The sequence below is a fragment of the Notechis scutatus genome, chromosome 2 (assembly GCF_049901735.1).
Source record: "Notechis scutatus isolate UNSWTSFEM ecotype Mainland chromosome 2, rNotScu1.2, whole genome shotgun sequence".
NCBI classification, from domain to species: domain Eukaryota; kingdom Metazoa; phylum Chordata; class Lepidosauria; order Squamata; family Elapidae; genus Notechis; species Notechis scutatus.
Window position 1 is genome coordinate 5,963,274 of NC_142010.1, and position 23,114 is coordinate 5,986,387.

The following is a 23,114-nucleotide window of genomic DNA, read 5'->3' on the forward strand; positions in this document are numbered from 1 at the left end:
CAGATAGAATATAAAAACAGATAAGAGATAGAATAGAATAGAATAGAATAGAATAGAATAGAATAACAGATAACAGATAAAATAGAATAGAATAGAATAGAATAGAATAGAATAGAATAGAATAGAATAACAGATAACAGAATAGAATAACAGATAACAGATAGAATAGAATAACATAACATAACAGAACAGAATAGAATAACAGATAACAGATAGAATAGAATAGAATAGAATAGAATAGAATAGAATAACAGATAGAATAGAATAACGAATAGAATAGAATAGAATAGAATAGAATAGAATAACAGATAGAATAGAATAACGAATAGAATAGAATAGAATAGAATAGAATAGAATAGAATAGAATAGAATAGAACAGAACAGAACAACAGATTCTTTATTGGTCAAGTGTGATTGGACACACAAGGAATTTGTCTTGATGCAAATGCTCTCAGTGTAGGTAAAAGAAAAGAAACATTTGTAATAAAGAATAAAGAAACCATTAGAGAGCATTGAGCCAGCGTTTTCCAAATACTTTTTCCACAGTCATGTGGCCAGCATGGCTATATGCCAAAGGCTCATTGAATATTATTGCCTTCCCACCGAAGTGATAGCACTAGCGCTAGCATTTAGACTTATATACCGCTTCACAGTGCTCCACAGCCCTCTCTAAGTGGTTTACAGAGGCAGCCTATTTCCCCCAACAGTCTGGGTCCTCATTTTACCCACCTGGGAAGGATGGAAGGCCGAGTCAACCTTGAGCCTGGTGGGATTTGAACTGCCAAATTGCAGGCAGCCGGCAGTCAGCAGAAGTAACTTGCAGTACTGCATTCTAACCAGTGGTGGGGTTCAACCGGTGTAACAGCTGGTTCGGTGAGCAAACTGGTTGTTGGTGCGCACAGTGCGTTTGAAAACAGCTCTAAAACGTACTTTCGACTGCAGCCCCAGTAAGTAAAACAGCTGAGTCGTGGCAATCTGGTTTGCCGTGCCTATCAGCTGGGCTTCAAACAAAGGAAATATAGGCCAGACTAGTGCAGGGGCGGGTGGGCGGGGCCAACTGATTGCCGGAACTACCGGTTCGCCTGAACCGGTCCGTACTGACTGAATCCCACCCCGATTCTAACCACTGTGCCACCGCAGCTGTTGCAGAGGAGGGAGTGGAAAGGATGTATTTCTGCCTTTGCCCAGTGCACTCCCCATTAACGACCCCTTCTCCTCAGCCCTTCCTACACGCGATACTGTCGGGACCGCTTCTCAGATGGACACTGCGACAGGGGCTGCCACTCGGCATCCTGTGGCTGGGATGGTGGGGACTGCGCCTCTTCTGTCCCACCAGCGGAATCCACGTTGGCGCTGGTGGTCCTGCTACCCCGGGAGAGCGTGCCGGAGCTCCTGCGTTCCCTGGTCACCGCCACACGGGCAGAGCTAAGGATTCAACGGGATCGTCAGCACCGCGAGCGGATTTACCCTTACACGGGGAAGGAAGAGCTGGGGAGCCAGAGCAACTGGACGGGGATTCGGACAAAAGATTTGGCAGAGACCGTCGGGTAGGATGGGCTCTCTTATTTCTCATTGATATCTCTATCCCAGGGGTCTCCAACCTTGGCAACTTTAAGACTTGTGGACTTCAACTCCATTCTTTTAGAGAATAATTGAGGCCACCTAGAGGCTTATCTCTGTCATCCAGGTTGCCTCAATGACTCTCTAAAAGAATGCAAATGACCAGCTGTCTGCAAGGAGTATAAATCCTTCCATTCCCCACCATCCAGTCAGAGCCGAAGAAGCTTCTTGGACGAGAAGTGAAACATCTTCAAAGAAAAAACAGAAAGTCCAGTTGCCTGTTTAAAAAAAAAGCATCTTTGAGACAACCATGACCTGGATGACTGAGAAGCTCCATAGACACTCACATGGATGGTCGATCAAATGACGTCCTTAGGTCCTAGCTAGATGCAATTATCATAAAATTCATTTATGAAACATTTCTTTCAGGATTTCATCAGTAATGTATAAAGAGTAATGCTCTTTATAAATAGATAAGTCTTTGTAGGGTTTTCCAAGTTCTGTAAACTATTACGAAACTTCGTCTCTGTGGAGAGATAGCATTGCATATCAGCCTACAGAGATCTTCCCTAAATGGGGGTGAAAACCCCCACAGTTCTGGCTGCTCCAGCTGTTGGAAGGACTGTGATGACCCAGGGCGTGACACAAAAGCAACAAAGTCACAAAAGTAGGGAAAGTCCCTTTAATTCATCTAACTTGGCCCCCAATGTCCAGTTATCATCGGTTGGAGAAAAAACTCTCCCAAGAACAGTTTTTAAAAAGAAGAAATTCAATCTGTACCCAAAGTAAATATAAATTATAAATAAAAACCAACACAAACCATGCTGCAGCAATTAACGAGACAGGGTAGGATAAGGAATTGCAGAACTCAAAATACAACGAAACACACACAATTGGGAGGACGCCAGATAAGAGTTGACAAACAAAGATAATGCACGCTTTGCTTTCAGCAAGGTTCTGCGCGCAAACACCTTTTATATCCTGTTTCCCCAGCTGCAGCTAATGAAGGGAACCAGGGCTTTTTTCTCCCCCGTAACCCACGTTGCTCCCTTATTCATTCCTCCCTGCCCTAGGATGAAGAGGAGGTGGGCCTGGGTCTTCCTCTGACTGCCCAGCCGGACTGTGCCCTTCCCCAGTTTCTTCCACAGCCACCAGAGCCACACTCCCACTCCCTGTCAGCTGTTCGACCTTCCCCTGGAATCAGATTCCAACAGGGGCATGACAAGGACAGACACCTGGGTGATAGATGGAGGAAGTAATTCCAGGAAAATATAGTCGCTTTACTTATCAGTCTCCTTTGTTTTGTCTTCACTGCAGATATACTGTCTTCCTGGTTGTGGAGGGGAGCTCGTGCCAAGGGCAGTGCCCCACTTCTGCCAAATCTGCCCTGAACCTTTTGGGCTCCTTGATGGCCAAAGAGATTTTGTCATCCTTGATCCCACACCGAGTGGTAGCAGCCTGGCTTGAAGTTATAGAAAACGGTATGTGTGGACATAATATAAGTTTCTGAGTGTGTGAGAGAGACAGAGGGGAGGGGGGGAGAGAGAGAGAGAGAGAGATGAAGGGGAGAGAGAGAGAGACAGAGAGACAGAGACAGAGAGGGAGGGGGAGAGAGAGGGAGAGGAGAGAGAGACAGAATGACAGAGACAGAGAGGGAGGGGGACAGAGAGAGACAGAGAAGGAGAAAGGGGGAGAGAGAGACAGAGAGAGATAGAGATGAAGGGGGAGAGAGAGAGAGACAGAGAGACAGAGACAGAGAGGGAGGGGAGAGAGAGAGGGAGAGGAGAGAGAGACAGAATGACAGAGACAGAGAGGGAGGGGGACAGAGAGAGACAGAGACAGAGAGGGAGAAAGGGGGAGAGAGAGACAGAGACAGAGAGGGAGAAAGGGGGAGAGCGAGACAGAGAGAGACAGAGACAGAGACAGAGAGGGAGAGAGGGGGAGAGAGAGACAGAGAGAGACAGAGACAGAGAGGGAGGGGGACAGAGAGAGAGGGGGACGGAGAGAGAAAGGGGGAGAGAGAGACAGAGAGAGACATACAGAGACAAAGACAGAGACAGAAAGAGAAGGTGTGGCATCCACCCTAACACACACAGTGTCTCCTGCGCATTCCTCTCGCACCCTTGTGTACAAGTAGTTCTCGACAGAGAGCACAGTTTGAGCCCCAAATTTCTGTTGCTCAGCGAGACATCTGTTAAGTGAATTTTGCCCCATTTTGTGGCCCTTCTTGCCACAGTTGTTAAGTGAATCACTGCAGTCGTTAAGTTAGTAACATAGCTGTTAAATGAATCTGACTTTGCTCATCAAAAGGTCGCCAAAGGGGAATCACATGACCCTTGTACATTGCAACCATCATAAATATGAGTCGGTTACCAAGCATCAAGCCTTCCCTCCTTCTGAGGTGGATGAAACCCAGATTGTTGGGGCCAATAGGTTCTATAAACGGCTTAGAGAGGGCTGTAAAGCACCGCGAAGCAGTATACAAGTCTAAATGCTGAAGGCTATTGCTATCTGAATTTTGATCTCGTGACCGTGGGGATACTACAGTGGATTTGAACTCACGGTCTTCTGCCTTTCTAGCGTCTGGCGTCTTAACCACTAGACAAAAGGGTTACCCACAACTTTGGCTGACCTGTTTTACGACTGTAATGTCTTACGACCATAACAGTTGTATTACAATTGTAAGCTGAGGACTATCTGTACGTGGTGTTTCACTGTGGGTGGAAATTCAGCGAGGTTATTTCATAGGAAATTCTCAGCCCGTCCCTCAATCCCAAATTCTTGGCTTTAGAAGGAGAAGCTTTGATCATTGAACTAGTATGAAACTGATGTAAGGTGTGTAGTGTAGATCAGCAGCCCTCAACCTTTGGGGCACCAGGGACCAGTTCTGTGGAGAGATGCTTTTCCCTGGACTGGAGGGGGCCTGGTCAGGGGGTGGCCTTCAAAAAATTTAGCAAGGGGTTCTCTGCCCAGTTGCTGGATGGGCGTGGCCATGGTGGGCATGTCCTAGTCGGCCTCCTGCACCATGGCGGGGTGTGTGTGGTTTTGCACTCTCCAGGCGCCAGAGGGTTTCCTTGAGCCTCTGGGAGAGCAAAAATGGCCCCCCTGGGCTCCGGAGGCTCTCTGGAAGCCAGAAACGGGCCCATTTTCGGCCTTCCCCAACTTCCAGGAGGCCCATTTTTTGCCCTCCCCGAGCCTCTGTGCACTTACCTGCACTTACCTGCATCCAAAACAGGCCATGTAGAGACTCCTGGGAGGGACAGGGTGGGGTGGGTGGGGCCAGCCAGGACTGGGATTTGGGGGTTCTCTGAACTGCACAGAATCTTAGCTCGAGGATCTCTCAAACCCTGCGAACCCCCAGCAGCCCACCCCTGCGGCTGGTTTTGTGTATTGCCTGCATCCTGCAAATATGTCTTTTCTTGTTTGTGTGGCCCAGTTGCTGGCCTGCCACGGACCAGTGCTGGTCCACAGACTGGGGACTGGGGAGCCCTGATGTAGATGGGTTTAAAAATGGAGGCAACAGGGAAGAGAATGAGGTGGATATTTGACCATCTTCTTTTTCCCTCAACCAGATTCCCAGCCCTCCGTCTCCCATTTCTCTGGGCCCCTCATTTATTGCGTGGGTGTTGGGGCACTCGTGCTAGCTCTGGTGATCTTTATCGGGGTGTGGAGAATCCGTCGACCTCAACATCGGGAGCACGGATCGCTTTGGCTCCCGCCAGGATTTGCACCCCGCCAAGGCAAGAAGCGTCGCTGTCGGAGAGATCCTGTGGGTGAAGATGCGATCAGACTGAAGTGAGTATCATTGAGAAGTGGATCGGGGTTTTTTGCTTTGAATGGAGCATAGGTAAGTCCTTAGGTTACAACAGCAATTGGGCCCAGAGTAGCCATTGCTAAGTTACACAGTCATAAAGCATGACATCTCATGACTGCATCGATTAGCAAAAGAAATTCTGGCAGTCCCAGTTGCTGCCGTTAAGGTTGTTAAGCAAGGATATAATGTGACTGTGACTTCCAATTTCCTGTCGGCTTCCCCATTGACTTTGCTTGTTGGAAGCCAGCAGAGAATGTTGGAAATCGTAGTAATATGACCACAACTCATTGCAATGGTTGTAATTGCGAGCAGGATTCCAAGTGCCTTAATCAACAATCACATGACCAGGGGGATGCTACAATAGCTGGAATTCTGAGGACCCTTTGTTTGGCGCCATCACAACTTTTAACAGTTGCTGAATGAGTGGTCATAATACGAGATCCATGCAGATAATTAAAGTTTCCCTCCAAGTTTGGGTGAGTTTAGAGTTATGTAAAGGTAGTAGTGTCCATAAAGGTTATGTGGGAATGATCTTGGAATCACAGACGAAGTAGCAATAGGAATAGCACTTAGACTTATATACCGCTTCACAGTGCTTTTAAGCGGTTTACAGAGTCAGCATATTGCTCCCAGCAACCTGGGTCCTCATTTTACCGATCTCGGAAGGATGGTGGGCTGAGTCAACCTTGAGCCTGGTGAGATTCAAACTGCCAAATTGCAAGTAGCCGGCAGTCAGCAGAAGTAGCCTGCAGTACTGCATTCTAACCACTGCGCCACCACAGCAGTGGTGCTTCCTAGGGCAGAGGCCTCCAAACTTGGCAACTTTAAAACTTGTGGATCAACTCCCAGAATTCCTCTGGCTGAGGAATTCTGGGAGTTTTCGACGACAAGTCTTAAACGTTGCCAAGGTTGGACACCCCTGGCACAGGGAACAATCAAAGAAGACAGACAACAATCAAATCCTGACAATAGCATAGTCTGCAGCTGCATAGTGGGTGGAACAAGAGGTTCAGAAGAGATCCTCCCTAGCTTCTCAGGCTATAAATGTATTTATTTATTTATTTATTTATTTATTTATTTATTTATTTATTTATTTTGTCATGTTTATGTAGTGTATATTAGAGGTGGAGAGCCTTTGAGAGTTGAATACAATTTTTTTTAAATGCAGATTAGTGTATATAACGACAAAGTTATTCTAAGTTCTAAGTCTGTCTATATTGCCCCCTTGTGGATTTTTTAAAAAAATTGCCACAGATCTGCAAATTTCTTTTTGATCTTCCATTCAAGTAATAACCTTTTTTTTTTTTTTTTTTTTGCAAATCAAATATAAATACATTTACTTTCAATGTTTCTACTTAGCTGAGCAGCCTCCTAAATGGAGGGGGGAAAATGGTTTTTTTCCATTTAAAATTAGCCAAATTTGCAGTCTGACTCCCAAATCACAGCCATCCACATGGTTGGACTATTAAGTCCTATAGTAAGCTTGGACAATATCATCAGGAAAGCATATTTCTGGGGAAGGCAGAACCCAAACCGTTTATATAATAGTGGCAAAAATAAAAATACAATTAATGACTTAATATTTCTGGTATTTGAAGAAGAAAGTAATTTTTTTTCCTGGGAGGAAGGAAGTAGACACCTCGTTTCAAATATTTTTTTTTTTAAAACTCGTGGGCTTGATGAAGTCTCTCGTGCAGGCTTTGTTTACAAGTTTGTATATCTACTTTTTTTTATTCAGATCTGAGCAGCTTCCACTTAAAAAGTCTCCAGTAACTGTCACAGAAAGGATTTCTAGCGTTTGAAGCTGATGCCAGTCAAAGAGAATACTGATTCGGATGAACAAACTGATTTGGCCCAGATTAAGGTGGCTTCAAATCTTCTAATCCAGGGATCTTCAAACTCGACTTGTGGACTTCAACTCCCAGAATTCCTCCTCCAGTCATGTTAACTCAGGAATTCTGGGAGCTGAAGTCCACAAGTCTTAAACTAGCCAAATTTAATACCCTTCTTCTAATCTAATGTTTCTCAACCTTGGCTACTTTAAGACATGTGGACCTCAACTCGCAGAATTCCCCAGCCAGCATGCTGAGTTGAAGTCCACATGTCTTAAAGTGGCCAAGGTTGAGAAAATAGTACCGTGTTTCTCACATAATAAGGCCGGGCCTTATTTTTGACCCCGAAAAACCGGCTAGGCCGTCTTTTCGGGGTGACTATTCCCCCCCTCTTGCATCCTCGGGTGGCGGGCGGCGACAGCTTGGATGTTGGGGAGACCTTCCGCCACCGTTAATTTCCCTTCTCCCTTGCTGCCGTGGCGTTACAGCAACGCCGTGGCGTTGGGCGCAGCCACGTGCAGCCAGTCAGGGCTCCTCCCTGCAACCGGAGCCCTGAGAAGACATTAGCTTCAGGCGCTCCTGTGGCTGCCTTCCCTTTGCCTTGATGGTAAAATGAATTATTTTAAAAACCTCCGCTCATCCTATCAGGGCCGTGCGAGCTGAGCACAGCCGGAAAGCAAACCGCGGGTGTTTCCTGGTTCTGCCCACCCCATACGGCTCTGCCCGCGCCCTGGCGGGATGAGCGGAGGTTTTTAAAATAATTCACTTTACCTCGAGGCAAAGGAAGGCGCCACAGGAGCGCCTGAAGCTCAAGTATACCAACAACAAAGGCAAATCCTCAAGGTTGGCTGGAGGAGGTGGCTACGTGCCCCGGGCTGCTTCAATGCAAGGTCCTGACTTGCAGCATCCTGCCGTTGCCGCCGCGTCCTTTCGCTGCCACCTCCCTCTCCGACTGCAAAACTTGTGTGCTTCGCCAAATGCTCCGAGCGAGGCGAGCTCTTTCATACATAGAGAGAGAGGAAAGACGCCGGCGTGCTCCGAGAGGCTGGCTCTTTTCTCTAGCCGAGGCTGACAGGAAGTGCCTCCAGGGCCGTGGCAGGCAAGCCGCGGGTGTTTCCTGGTTCTGCCCAGCGCACGGCTCTGCCACGGCCCTGGCGGGATGAGCGGAGGGCCGGCGGGGAGGCACTCGTTGCCTTGGTGACATTTCGGTGCCTCCGCCGCCTCCTCGCCCATCGCAGGTGGCGGCGGCAAGTGGCGGCGCTTCGCTGAGGGAAAAGAAGACAGCGCAGCCACCTTGCTTGCTTTCCCACCTGCCCGCCCCAGATGGCCTCAGGAGCGGCGGCAGTGGCAGCAGGCGCGCACACTCCTGCCGGCGAAGGAGGAGAGGCGAGGAAAGAGAAGGGAGTGCGGCAGCAGCGGCTGTCACAGTAACGTCTCATAGCGGGCAAGGCTGGCAAGCTGAGGTGGCCGCACCAGAGAGCGTCACTGCCGACCCCGTCGTGAGGATAAAGGAGCGGGATAGAGATTCAGTCAGATGTCAGCCTCGGCTAGAGAAAAGAGCCAGCTTCTCGGAGCACGCCGGCGTCTTTCCCTCTCTCTCTATGTATGAAAGAGCTCGCCTCGCTCGGAGCGTTGGCGAAGCACACGAGTTTCGCAGTCGGAGAGGGAGGCGGCAGCGAAAGCAGGATGCTGCAAGTCAGGACCTTGCATTGAAGCAGCCCGGGGGCACGTAGCCACCTCCCTCCAGCCCACCTTGAGGATTTGCCTTTTGTTGTTGGTATACTTGGCTCAGGCGCTCCTGTGGCCGCCTTCCCTTTGCCTTGAGGTAAAGTGAATTATTTTAAAACCTCCGCTCATCCCGCCAGGGCCACGGCAGAGCCTTACGGGCTGGGCAGAACCAGGAAACACCCGCGGCTTGCTTTCCCGGCTCTGCTCAGCTCGCACGGCCCTGATAGGATGAGCGGAGGTTTTTAAAATAATTCACTTTACCATCGAAGGCAAAGGGAAGGCAGCCACAGGAGCGCCTGAAGCCAAGTGTCTCCTCAGGGCTCCGGTTGCAGGGAGGAGCCCTGACTGGCTGCACGTGGCTGCGCCAAACGCCGCGGCATTGCTGTAATGCTACGGCAGCAAGGGAGAAGGGAAATTAACGGTGGCGGAAGGTCTCCGATATAAAGTGCTCCACCAACACAAGCAGCACCATATCCGGGCATGCAACAAAGTACTTCCTAACGGCAAGCCCCCCTCGCCATTCCCCCATTTCGCATGTTTAATATGGGCCTTAATTTGGGGGGAGGGGCTTAATTTGATTTTATGCCAATAAATCATGCTGGGGCTTCCTATTGGTGGAGGCCGTATTGTTGGAGAAACACGGTACTGGTCCCATTCCATGGATGAAAGCTGACTGAAATATTAGAATTTTTCTTCCAACATTCCACATTACATCTGCAGATCGCAACCAAATTTAGAGGTCCGTGGAAATCACAGGATGTGGAGAACATTTTTCTGCTTTTGGGGGGTCTATCCATCAGCTTCTGTTGCTCAATTGTCTCCAAGGAAAGCCCGAAACTCTTCCCCCATAATTGCTAAAGAGAAAGTAAGAAAAAGAATATATTCTAAGTCTAACTAAAATGGCTACCGATAGGTCAATTTCGGGCTTGACAGGCTGCCCTTCCTCATTTGAAAAGAAACCCCTGCAATGACATAAAATACACAAAGATTGAAATTAGGTTAAACACAGTCATACAATACGCATTTTAACCTCCTCTGCCACCGACAGAATTTGGTTTTATGTGTGGATATTTTTCATGGAATTTCCCCACCAATCAGCATGTACTTTCCAGCTATTTACCTAAGTCGCTTGTGAAATTGGATAGCCTTTCCAATAAATTAAATATTGTAATGCTCTGTTCTCTGAGAACCATGCTGGCCTTCATAAAACAACAATCTTTCTTCTCACTTTCTCCTGCTCTCCTTACGACACAGGCCAACAAAACTCAGTACTGAGTTTGCAGAAGATCATGATATCTTCTCCAGCCCCCATTTTGATGGGCCTTTGAACTCCAAAGATATACAGGTATTTATGCTGGATGAGGAGGTTGTGGGAAACGTCCATTCCACAGATATTTTTTGGGATTCTCTTTACAATCATCCCTTCTGTGCAGGAGGATCTCGATTCCGTCCCTATCTCAGATCAAGACCACGTGACACCGAAGACACAGATGTCGGGGAACGTCACAGTCCCAAGACTGGGGAAGGATACCAGGCCAAAAGCAGCCAGAAATCAAGAGCCAGGTAAAAGAAGAAAGCTAAATAATAATGGAGAATATTTGTAACTCGAGGTTGACACGAGAGGTCCTTGGTGCTCTCTGAGCTTGCTTGTTTTCTTGCAGAGGTTTCATTGACCAAACTAGGGAACATCATCAGGGCTAGTAAGGAGTGGGGTTTGCTCTCAGTTTATATTCTAGTGTCTTGTCCTGTCAGTGTTGGTGGGAGTGCTGTTGGAGCTTGTTTGCCAGTTCAGCAATCCAAGAAGTAAACAATACCGCAATCAAGGAGTTGAAGTTCCACAAATCTCAAGATTGTCAAGGTTGAGATATTCTCAAAGGAGAGAAACAACCTGGAAGTAAGGAGAAACTTCCTAAGAGTGAGGACAATTAACCAGTGAAATAGTTTGCTTCCAGAAGTTTTGGATGCTTAATCATCACTGGAGGTTTTTTTTAAAAAAGGACTGGACAACCACACGAGTCTGAAATGGTATGGGGCCCCTCGCTTGAGCAGGAGGTTGGACTAGAAACCCCCAATGTCCCTTCCAGCTCTATTCTGATTGGTTGATTGGTTGATTGACACTGCTCTAACCCCTTTGTGATCCAACCTATTGGGTAAACCCAGGGAATTCAGGAACCAAAGGAAGAATTGTGCAACCTGAGCGAATATGCAGCAGGCCAAATGTTGTGGCAGCTTTTGCTGATGACGATATAACAAGTCAGCATTTCAGCTATGATTTTATATATCTGACAAAGCCAGCTACATTTGTCATTGTCCTGCTTCCCCCTCCAAAAACCCAAATCGTATTTATGTTTGAATTATTTTCTTTGTAATTTACAATGCAGTACACCAAAGGGGATAAGATCTATAAAACAGGGTCACTTTGTTCAATTAGATGAGATCAGATCATATTGTACTTGCTGAGGGGTATTGGGTTTGTTTCTTTGTGAGTGTTTAGGATGGGTGGATCTCAAACTCCATTTTGTTGTTTTTTTGTGGCTGCTGGCAAAGCTCAGGAAATTGGCAACCGCTGCATTGCATAATTTCCAAGAACAAATTATGAAGCGTGTGTACTTCAAACAGCCAGACTAGCAAATTATTTTGTTCACACCCCAGACTAAGTAATAATACGATTAGATTTTGACTTAGACCCACATGGGAAACAAACCATCATGGTTTGTAATTTAGGAATGACATGGAAACACCTTGTTAAGGATACAGGTAGTCCTTGATTTACAACCACAGAATATCTATTGCTAAACAAGGTGTTTGTTAAATCAATCACGGTCAACTTTGTTACATTTTTTGTCTGTTCTTGTTAAAGAAATCACTGAGGTTGTTAAGTGACTCAAGCGGCCATTAAACGAATCTGGTTTCTCTTCATTGATTTTGCTTGTTGGGGAGCCTGTTTTGCCCTATTTCTGCAGTGACCATATTTTGTTGGGAAAAAAAACATAAATTAACAACAAACAAAGAACAAACTTGAAAAATGGAAATCTGCAAATCTGAAACAGGTTCATGGGGATCAAATTTAAAAAAAATTAAATGTATATTTATGTATAAAGCAAAATTATAAACACAAAAATTAAATGTACATTTAATTTTTGTGTTTATAATTTTGCTTTGAAAAGAAAAAATTAAGAGCAAAACCAAGAAGTTACTGCAGAATAAATGACAATTTTTCACACGTATGACCGTCGCAGCATCCCATGCTCATGTGATCCAAATTCAAACACCTGGCAACTGGCTCATATTTATGACACAGTCGCAGCGTCCTGAGGTCACAGGAATACCTTTTGCTAACTGCTGAAAAGCAAAGTCAATGGGGAAGCCAGATTCACTTAAACAACTGGGTTACTAACTTAACGACGGCGCTGATTCACTGAACAGCCGTGGCAAGAAATGTAAAATGGGGCAAAACTCAACTAACATTTCACTTGGGAATGAAAACTTTGGGCTCAAATGTGGTTCCTAAGTCGAGAGACAATTCTTGGGAAAGAGAATGGGGCGTTGGTTCTTACCTGATACGCCCTTCTAGGCGAGCCGCGAGGAGCATCCAGACTGTGGGATGTTCTGAGTCCTCTTCTTTCAGGCTGAGCTTTAGAGCAGGAAACGCTCCGCCCTCCCACGTGGCATCGCGCAGCGTCTCCCCAGTTTTTTGCGATAACGAGAAGAGAAGTTATTGATCCTTTCTAATCTACTATTGGCTCCTTGGCTGAAACAAGAGTCCCCACCAGACGGAGATATTAGGTGGGGCTGGATGCTCCTCGCGGCTCGCCTAGAAGGGGCGATCAGGTAAGAACCAACGCCCCATTCTCCTCGAGCGCTCGGAGCATCCAGACTGTGGGACATACCAAAGCTTGGCTGTCCTATGGGTGGGACTCCGTCTGGCCAAAGGCCCCTCCGGATCACTGACAACCCTCTGTAAGACCCGCCGGCCAAAGGAGGCCTCCGCTGAGGCATACGTGATCTATCTTGTAATGCCTGATAAACGGGACGGAGAGGCCCAGGTGGCTGCCCTACAAATGTCAGCGATGGGGCTTGTGTGGCCCAGGCCGTCAAGTGGCTGCACTCCTGGTGGAATGGGCAGTTATTCCACCAGGTGCAGGCAGAGAATGGGAAAGGTAACACCTGGCAATGGTCGCCCTGATCCAGCGGCTGATAGTGGAAGGAGAAACCTTGAGCCCTAGCGTCTTGGGTTGAAAGGATAGGAAAAGAGATTCCGACCTTCGTAAGGATTGAGTGCGCTTAATATATATACGCAAGGCCCTTCTAACGCCTAGGGTGTGCCAGAGAACCTCCTGTTCCCGGAGGGTCTAGGGCAAAAATTTGGTAGAACCAGTTCCTGTGATCTATGGAAGGGCGAGTTAACCTTGGGTAGGAAAGTGGGGTCAGGACGCAGGACGACCCGGTCTGCATGGAACACGCATAGATCGCTCCTGACTGACAGAGCTGCTAATTCCGACACTCGACGAGCAGAAGTGATGGCTACTAGAAAAACTACCTTAAAGGTGAGGAACTGAAGAGATGAATCCCTCAAAGGCTCAAACGGAGGACGTGTAAGAGAAACTAGGACCTTGTTGAGGTCCCATGTGGGAAACCTGTGAACAGTGGAGGGCACAGGTTGGTGGCACCCTAAGGAAGGATCTAACCCGGGGGTGATGGGAAAGGGAGCCGTAGTTATCACAGGAGACCACTGTTGAGAGGGCAGAGACTTGCCGTCTCAGGGTGTTAGGTGCAAGCCCCTTGCGAAGGCCTTCCTGAAGAAATTCCAGGATCTGAGCCACGGAGGGAGAGAGAGGGTCAACCTGGGACCCACTACACCACTTGCAGAACCCCTTCCAAGTGGCATCATAAATTCGTGTAGTGGAGGGTCGCCTGGCGGCCAAAATAGTGTCGATGACTTGGCTTGAGAGGTTCTCGCTGGTCAGACGGATCCGCTCAACTTCCAGACGGCTAACTGGAGCCATTGAGGGGGCCCCTGAGAGAGGGAGACCCTGTCCGGGGATCCGCCATGGGGGCGCTACCGATAAGTTGCGGAGGTCCGCAAACCACGGTCGCCTGGGCCAATAGGGAGCCACCAGAAGGTCTGCCCTCTCCTGAATGAGTTTCTGAATGACTCTGAGCACTAGCGGGAGCGGAGGGAAGGCATATAGGAGCCCTGGGGGCCATGGGCAGCGCAGAGCGTTGTGGTTCTCCGACCCGTGAGACGGATACCGGGAGAAAACCGTGGAAGTTGTGTGTTGGATGGGGAAGCGAATAGATCCACCAGCGGTAGGCCAAATATCCTGGATGCTTCCTCGAATAGGGATGGATGGAGCCGCCATTCTGCTTGGTCCACCGTGGCCCTGCTCAGCCAGTCCGCCTGGGTATTGTCTATTCCGGAGATGTGTTTGGCTTTTAGTGATAGGAGGTTGGCCTCTGCCCAGCGGCAAAGGCGCCGGCTTCCTTCATCAGCTGAATGGACTGGGTGCCCCTTGCCTGTTGATATGGGCCTTGGCCGTGATGTTGTCTGTGAGAACGAGAACGTGACGACTGCGGATCTGGGGAAGCTGCACAGAGCCAGATGGACGGCGTGGAGCTCTAGCCAGTTGATGCTGCATTTTTGTTCGGTCGGCGACCATTTGCCTTGTGCCGAGAGTGAGTTGAGATGAGCGCCCCAACCGGATAGACTTGCATCCGTAGTGACGGTGAGTCTTTGAGGCTCCGCGAAGAGGTGGCCTCTGTTGATGGCGGGATTGGTCCACCAGAGAAGAGACGTGAGGACCTTTGGAGGGACCTTGACTCTGACCTTCGAGTTGCTTCTTACGGATCTTTGGAACGGAGCAGGAACCACTGGAGGGACCTGCTGTGTGCGGGCCCAGGGAATAATAGAGATGCATGACACCATTTTGCCCAACAATCTAGAGAGGTCGAGCAAGGCCACCCTCCTAGAACGTCTAATCTGTTTGACCAGGGTTTGAATGCTAAGGAACCTCTCTGGGGAGAGGAAAACTCTCTCTGAGACCGAATCAATTATGGCACCCAAGTGGTTGATTCGGGTGGAAGGGGTAAGTTGGCTCTTTTGACAATTGACTAGAAACCCGTGTGCCCGTAGGGCTGAGAGGGTGACCCTGGTATCCCTGACTGCCTGGGACTTGGACGGGGATAGAATAAGGATATCGCCAAGTAGCAGTGGAGGCGGACGGGAATGCTCCTGAGGTGGGCCGCCAGGGCCGCCAGGACCTTGGTGAAGGACCTGGGGCCGAGGCCAGCCCAAAGGGTAGGGCCACGTATTGATAGTGAAGGCCATTGTAACAGAACCTAAGGAATTTGTGATGAGAGGGCCTGATTGGAATATGGAGGTATGCCTCAGAGAGATCTATGGAGGACAGCCAGTCTCCCCGCCTGGTGCCTAAGAGAATTGATTGCAAGGTGTGCATTTTGAATTTGCGTTGGATAAGGTGACGGTTGAGCCGTTTCAGGTCTAGGATGGCTCTCCAGCCCCCAGAATGTTTGGGCACCACAAAGAGATGGGAGTAAAATCCCTTTCCTCTCTGAGCCGGAGGGACAGGTTGAATGGCCTGGATATCAAGCAGGTGATGGATGGCTGCATCCATTAGAGCACGTTTGGTGGGATCCCCAAGGAGGGGATGGGAAAAACGATCAGGGGAGTGGATTTGAACTCGAGGGCGAGACCAAACCTTATTGTGTCCCTAACCCATGCATCGAAGTGGATTTATCCCATTGGGCGGCGAAGTGGCTGAGGCGGCCACCAATGGGGAGGGAGGAAGAGGCTCTACCTTCTGGGGTAGGGCTTTCCTCCCGTCCCCGAAAGGGTCTCTTATAACCACCCCCGCGCCCAGTTCTGTCGCCCGAGTCCATGCGATCCTGGGATCGGAAGGAAGGGGGTCGGGGAATCTGGGCGGGAAGGGGGTTGGTAGAAAGGGCGGGAAAGCTCCTCCGAAAGGGCTGGGAGCCCTGGTCTCCGATCTTCAAAAAGGGAAGGCAAGTACTTCCTCTTACTGCGACCCTCGACCAGCAGGGGTTCGAGGGCCAGGCCAAACAGTTTGTCTCCTGTAATAGGGGCAGTGGCCAGCTTGACCTTATTCTTACATCCGCCTGCCAGTGTTTGAGCCATAGCAGGCGACGAGCCATGACGTGGGACGTGATGGCCCTGGAAGAGAATTTCACCGACTGGTAAGTGGCGTCAGCCGAGAACTCGGCTGCAGCCACTAGCTTCGCAATGTCCTGGTGCGCCCTCAGGTTGGAAGCGGGGACGTGTTCCCTGAGCTGACGTAGCCAGCGGATAGAGGACCTAGTGAAAAAGAGGCGGCGGTAGCTGACTTAATGGCCCAGGCGTCGGATAGGTGTGCCCTGCGTAGGGCCAGCTCCACCCGCTTGTCCTCAGGTTTCAAGGCCTCTAGGGCCTCACTAGGTGTGGAGGAGGAAGCTAGACCCACAATGGGGTCATCGACCTCTGGAATGTTCAGGAGGCTGGACAGTGCCGGATCGAGATTAAAGAATCTCTTGTCTTGGCTAGAGGGTGTGGGAGGGGTCCCTGTGGAGGATAGTTGCTTCGCTACCAGATCCACGAATATGGGGGGATGGGATGACCTCCGCTTCAACCACTGGTTGGGTGAAAATGGAGTCTTCTGGGCCCTCTGGGATGGGGGGAGGTCAGCAGGGGCCTGGGAAAGAAGGCCCGAGACATTCTTGGCCTTAAGGAGGAGGGACTTGAACATGTGCGGTTTGAAGAGCCCCCAAAGGTGGGTTGGTCAGGAGAAGTGCCCTCGTCCTCGGACATCTCCCCTCCATGATGTCAGTCTCTAAGGGAGGTTCACTGTAGCGGGAGGATCCCATCTGGGAACCTCATCCTCCTCCCCGAAGTCCCCAAAGTCCCCTTCCTCCTCAACCTGGGCCCCAACCGGAGGAGGGCTGTCCCTCTGAGAGAGTACCTGATCAACCGGGGGACCGGTTGTGGAAGGGATCTGATAGACAAGGAGTCGTGCTCGGAGAGTCGAGGAGAGAAGCCTGATCTGGACATGTGCTGTAGTTCCTCTATAACACTCTGGCGGATGGCTGATTCCATCCAAGCCCTGATGTGAGGTGGAACCTCAGATGTAGAAGGTTCATCCTGGCGCAGACCAGCAGCCGTGGGTGTAAAAGTGGCTTCAGGTGTCAGACTAATCGTAGGACCGGGGTCGGGAGACCCTGGGGCGAACTGCGCCTAGGTAGGGAAGAAAGGCCTGGGGGAGGTTGAATAGAAGTAGGGGGTGGAGGAGGAGGTAGAGACGGCTCCGAGCGGGACTCCCTTGAACGCCTGTCGAACTCTTTTTCTAACACCTTGTGGCGCCTTAAGGCGTCACGTTGAGAGGCCTTGGAAGGTTCCTTGTCCTTTCTAGAGCCCTTAGGTTCCTTGTCCTGCCTGCGCAAGTAGTGGGACTTTGCCTTAGCCTTCAATGAAGGACGTTTAGAGGAATTGTCGTCTGCCATATTGAATAATAGAGATTAATAAGGGCGGTTGGCTCGCCCAGATCAGGCCTGGATAAGGCCGGGTGAGGATGAGGCTGGCCCGCTCCCCCTTTTGGAATTTTACTTGTACAGAGATAACAGAAAAATATATATATTTAGATATGTAATCCTGTTTTTGTCCTTTTTTAGTTATTTTTATTTTCTTTATATCAGCTGAATATCCAGGTACTCCGATATATTTAATATCTAAGAGAAAAATTTCTGTACCAAAAATTATTTCTTTTTGTTATTATTCCTTTTGTATTTGAATCAAATATATATTCTATTATAGTTATTTTTTTGAATGTATATCTCTCAGTACCGCCGAATCAGTCGAATAACGCCTGAGGCCTAGAGTTGAAGAGGAGGCCTCTGGCAGCCAGCCTCAGACAATAGAAGAAAAACCGGAGGGGGGCTGCAACTTCGCCCGAAAGGGCTGCGGGAGGCCAACAAGCACTAACCAAGACTAGCCAGGCAGTTCAAAATGGGCAGCTAGGCTTTAACCCTAGGCCTGGAGTTCCAATTCACCGCAGCTGAATATTAGAGAAAAAAAAAATTTTGGCGCCCGACCACGAGGCGGAGCCAAAATGGCGGCCGCGAGCTGAACTGCCGGGACACCTTCGGGACGGAAAGGAAAGGAGGGCTTGGCCGGTCAGCTCGGCGCGCCTAGAGCCCTAGGGCGATAGCCCTCCCGGTCGGCATTTAGGGTGGGGGGAATCCAGCGGGAGCGCGTGCCACGGGCAACGCGAAGGCAGCGACGAGATCTGATAAGGGTGGGGGCGCGTCGCGCTAAAAGCGCTGCGAGCCCGCAACCGCCCCGAGGACAGGAAAAATTTTCCTTGAGTCCGGACCCTTTGCGCAGGAGGAGGAAGGAAGGCAAACCTTATTGGGACGGAGAAATGGAGGATTCAGTGAAAACAGCCAAGGAGCTCTTTGAAACGCAGCCTGATTCTTCGAGGCTGAGCAAAAGACTGGGGAGACGCTGCGCGATGCCACGTGGGAGGGGCGGAGCGTTTCTCGCCTAAAGCTCAGCCTGAAAGAAGAGGACTCAGAAGCACATCCCACAGTCTGATGCTCCGAGCGGCTCGAGGGAGAATGTATGAGAAAGAAAAGAATAACATAAGAGGTAGCAGAGGAAAACGCAGATATCTATTGTTGTACCTTATAACAATAGAATCAAATTCCTGATTTGGTCTACTTCAAGGGATTGAGATCACATCAGATCCAATCCGATCAACAGAATAGAATAACAGAGTTGTAAGGGACCTTGGAGGTCTTCAGGTCCAACCCTCTGCTTAGGCAGGAAACCCTATACCATTACTGTTCTGACCCAACCGGGTTCCAAGAGAGCAAACACAGACAAAGGCAGTAGCCCCCACCTGTTAAGGTTTAATCACGAATTCTGTTCCTTCACAGATAAAAGGCTGCTTCCAACTAATTAGCTCCGACAAGAAAGAGCCTTGCCAAGTTGCCAACTTGTCAGTCTGGAACCCACACTACGTATCTGATATTAGCACAATTGAGAAAGTCCAGAAATATTTCACAAGAAGAGTTCTCCACTCCTCTACTCGCTGTAAAATACCTTATGCCACCAGACTTGAAATTCTAGAACTAGAAAACCTTGAATTACGCCGTCTTCGGTCTGACTTAAGCATGGTATACAAAATCATACATTGCAATGTCCTACCTGTCAATGAATACTTCAGCTTCAACCATAACAACACAAGAGCACACAATAGATACAAACTCAAAGTAAACCGCACCAAACTTGATTGCAGGAAATACGACTTCAGCAATAGAGTGGTCAATGTCTGGAATACTCTACCCGACTCTGTAGTTTCTTCCCCAAACCCCAAAAACTTTAACCTTAGACTGTCTACTATTGACCTCACCCTTTCCTAAGAGGTCTGTAGGGGGCGTGCATAAGCGCACCAACGTGCCTACCGTCCCTGTCCTATTGTTTCTCTTATTCTTTTATTTTTCTTATATGTAACCATTTCATGTATTCACAACTATGTATACATTTATACTTATTATCTTGTAAACAATTGGCAAATCAAATAAATAAATAAATAAATAAATAAAATCTTCTGGATAAAAAAAAAAAAAAGTTGTTTGTCAAGGCTGCCAAAAGCCCAGAGATAAGAACTAATTTACAAGATTTTCCAAACACGAACTATGATGTCCATGAGGCTGAGCTTCAGAGCTTCTTTGCCTTCTGCAAAGAACGCTTTTTCAAACCTGGCTTTTATCCTCTTGAGGGAGGGGCCATTACCTTGCAGCCTTACTCCCAAGTCGCCTGTGCTGCTGTAACTGCTCTCTCCTGCGATCAATCTTGCGTGCACATGCACTTGTCACAGGCTCCTCAGGAACCTCCTCATCGCTGCTGCCAGCCCCCACAATCTCCAAAGGCAGCAGTCCACTCCCTAATGGTCCTGGCCCCTCATCTGAGTCCTCGCTCTCCTCCACCGTCCGCACCTGCTGCTGGCTAACCACAACAATTTCAGACAAATGGTTGTCCAATTTCTTCTTAAAAACTTCCGGAAATTTCTCCTTAGTTCCAAGGCTGCTTCTCTCCTTGATTAGTTTCCACCAGTTGCTTCTTCTCCTGCCCTCAGGTGCTTTGTAGAATAGCTTGACTCCCTCTTCTTTGTGGCAGCCCCTCAGATATTGGAACACTGCTATCATGTCTCCCCTTGTCTTTCCTTTCATCAGACTAGACATACCCAGTTCCTGCAACTGTTTTTTATATATTTTAGCCTCCAGTCCCCTAATCATCTTTGTTGCTCTTCTCTGCACTCTTTCTAGAGTCTCAACATCTTTTTTACATGGTGGCCACCACGACTTGATGCAGTATTCCAAGTGTGGTCTTATCAAAGCATTATAAAGCTTTGCTAACACTTTATGTGATCTTGATTCTATCCCTCTGTTAAATGCGGCCTGGAACTGTGTTGGCTTTTCTTGTCAGCTGCAGCACACAACTTTTTAAGCGATTGTCCACTAGGACTTCCAAGATCCCTCTCAACAGTTCACACTATTGTGGGATCAGAATCAGAATGCTGTCCATCCCAAATCATTCAAAGTTGGCTAAAGATTGCCAACCGAGCGGAAATAGGCCCATCCTATCTTCCTGTATGCTTCATGTATGCTTTTTATGCTTCCAGTTTGTGGTCTGACTCCACCAATGTCCTTGGCTCGTTCTTCCGGGTTGAAGGTGGAGAGTTCTTGGACAGACAAGCAAACGGAGAACTTTGGAGAAACCCCTCTCCACTTAGCAGCTCGATACTCTCGCGCAGATGCTGCCCGCAGACTCCTGACAGCTGAAGCCGATGTTAATGCCCGGGACCAATGGGGACGAACTCCCTTGCACAGTGCCATAGCAGCTGATGCTCTGGGCGTGTTCCAGGTCAGAAAAAAGAAAAATTAGGATTAATATAATGTGGAATAGAAAGAAACTTGGTCAGGCTTTCCAGAGTCTGTTGTTTTATATATACAGGTAGTCCTTGACTTAACAATCAGTTAACGACTGTTTGAAATTAAGAGTGGAACCCCCAAAGTGGGGGGGAACCAGGTCATAAGTACCCCCAAAAGGTAGTTCTGAAGGCTGGACTATCCCCCTCTTGAGCACATGGCCACATCTCAGTTGCCTGGCAACTGTCTTGCTTTTACTCGACTGTGATTTACAATGTTTTTGTCAAAAAACTGGCATTTACTTCCAGTTTTATGGCCAAAACACCTCACAGTGACCCATGGGTTCTGTCAAGACTGACTCGCACTTTCACCTACATTTTTGCTCCATTCACAGTGTGACAGTAACATGTGTGTCTGTATGTGTATGTGTGTCAGTGTGTGTAATGCAGGGCAGTCAAACTCGATTTCATTGAGGGCCACACTAGGGTTGTGTTTGATCTCGGGGAGGGGGGAGCAGATGTGCGTGACCGGAGTGGGCATAGCCAGTTTGACGTCACTTGTGTCAGGGGGCACCTGTGCTGGCCTGGGTGGGGCTGGGGGATCCTCCTACAGCTCTCTGCCAGAGAAAATGGAGCCAGGGAGGGCAGTGCGCAGAGAAAAATGGAGCCAGGGAGGGCAGTGCGCAGAGAAAATGGAGCCAGGGAGGGCAATGCGCAGAGAAAATGGAGCCAGGGAGGGCAGTGCGCAGAGAAAATGGAGCCAGGGAGAGCAGTGAGCAGAGAAAATGGAGCCAGGGAGGGCAGTGCGCAGAGAAAATGGAGCCAGGGAGGGCAGTGCGCCAGAGAAAATGGAGCCAGGGAGGGCAGTGCGCAGAGAAAATGGAGCCAGGGAGGGCAGTGAGCAGAGAAAATGGAGGTCACAAAGTTGGGCATAATTCACTTAACAACCGTCTGACTTAACAGTGGAAATTCTGCCCCCCCACCCCGCCAATTGCGGTCGTAAGTCAAGGACTACCTGTCCATTGATTTGCCACGTAGAATAAATGCCAAAGCAAAGAATTTGCTGAAAAATTTAACTGAGAGATTAGTTCGCCATGGGGCAAGGCCGTTTAGCATTAAACTTCATCTCCCAAACTTTGTATGTTTGATCTTTGCTCCTGCATCTCCCTGATGGCGAAATGGCCTCCGTCAGATCCTTCTCCGTCAGAGGCAGACAGACCTGGATGCTTCGGCAGATGACGGCACCACCCCTCTCATTCTCGCCACACGGCTCGGGGTCGAAAATATGGTGGAAGAACTGGTGGCCAACCATGCGGACATCCATGCCATAGATAAGAGAGGTGAGGTTCATGGGGGCCTCCAAGATGCTGGCTGAGTTATAAGCTGAGGCAGCGTTAGTGACAAGTCCTCCAGGGAACTGTGGGTGGAAAAGACCAAAGGACTACAATTCTGACTGGAAAAGGGAAATAAACTTGGAAGAAGTACCCTGTTTCTCCAACAATATGGCCTCCCCCAATAGGAAGTCCCAGCATGTTTTATAGGCATGAAATGAAATTAAGCCCTTCCCCCCAAATTAAGGCCTATATTAAAACATGCAAAATGGGGGGGAAATGGCGGGGGGGCTTGCTGTTAGGAAGTACTTTTGTTGCACACCCGGATATGGTGCTGCCTGCGTTGACCCCGATACGAAGTGCCCCACCAACGCCGAGGTCAACATCCAAACTGTCACCGCCCGCCCGCCTGAAGATGCAAGGGGGGGGAATTAAGTCACCCCTGAAAAGACGACCTAGCCATTTTTTCGGGGCTCAAAAAAAAAAATAAGACCCGGCCTTATTATATGAGAAACACGGTACCAGAGAATGATCTGATTGAGGATCTGATCCAGGGGTCCCAAACCCTTGGGCCTCAAGCCAGGGGTGGGATTCAAACGTTTTAACAACCAGTTCTGTGGGCGTGGCTTAGTGATTGGGTGGGCGTGGCTTCTATTTATTTTATTTTGCAGCACCCCTCCCCTTTATTTTTTTGCCTCCTGGGCCTCAGGTAAGCCTCCTGGGGGGCGGGGCGTTTTGGCTCCCAGAAGGCTTCCCTGGGGCCCAGGGAGGCAAAAGATGGAGCGCGGGGAGGGGGGGCGCAGCTTCCCCCACCCACACACCCCTTTTTGCCTCCTGGTCCTTAGGGAAGCTTCCTGGGCGAAGCAGTAAGACAGCGAGGGGGGGTCCCGGAACAGCTGATAATCGGAAC

The 23,114-nt window shown here is 49.0% G+C and overlaps 1 protein-coding gene across 1 annotated transcript in view; it reads left to right on the forward strand.

Moving 5' to 3' along the window:
- The window catches only part of NOTCH4 (notch receptor 4), a 93,083-nt gene that overhangs the window by 66,271 nt on the left and 3,698 nt on the right, over positions 1 to 23,114 (forward strand). The window contains exons 18-24 of the mRNA XM_087953349.1: positions 1,221 to 1,547; positions 2,878 to 3,041; positions 5,133 to 5,355; positions 10,189 to 10,279; positions 10,368 to 10,497; positions 20,628 to 20,869; positions 22,066 to 22,213. Of these exons, the coding sequence (XP_087809475.1) occupies positions 1,221 to 1,547; positions 2,878 to 3,041; positions 5,133 to 5,355; positions 10,189 to 10,279; positions 10,368 to 10,497; positions 20,628 to 20,869; positions 22,066 to 22,213 (1,325 nt within the window). The remainder of the gene's footprint in view (positions 1 to 1,220; positions 1,548 to 2,877; positions 3,042 to 5,132; positions 5,356 to 10,188; positions 10,280 to 10,367; positions 10,498 to 20,627; positions 20,870 to 22,065; positions 22,214 to 23,114) is intronic.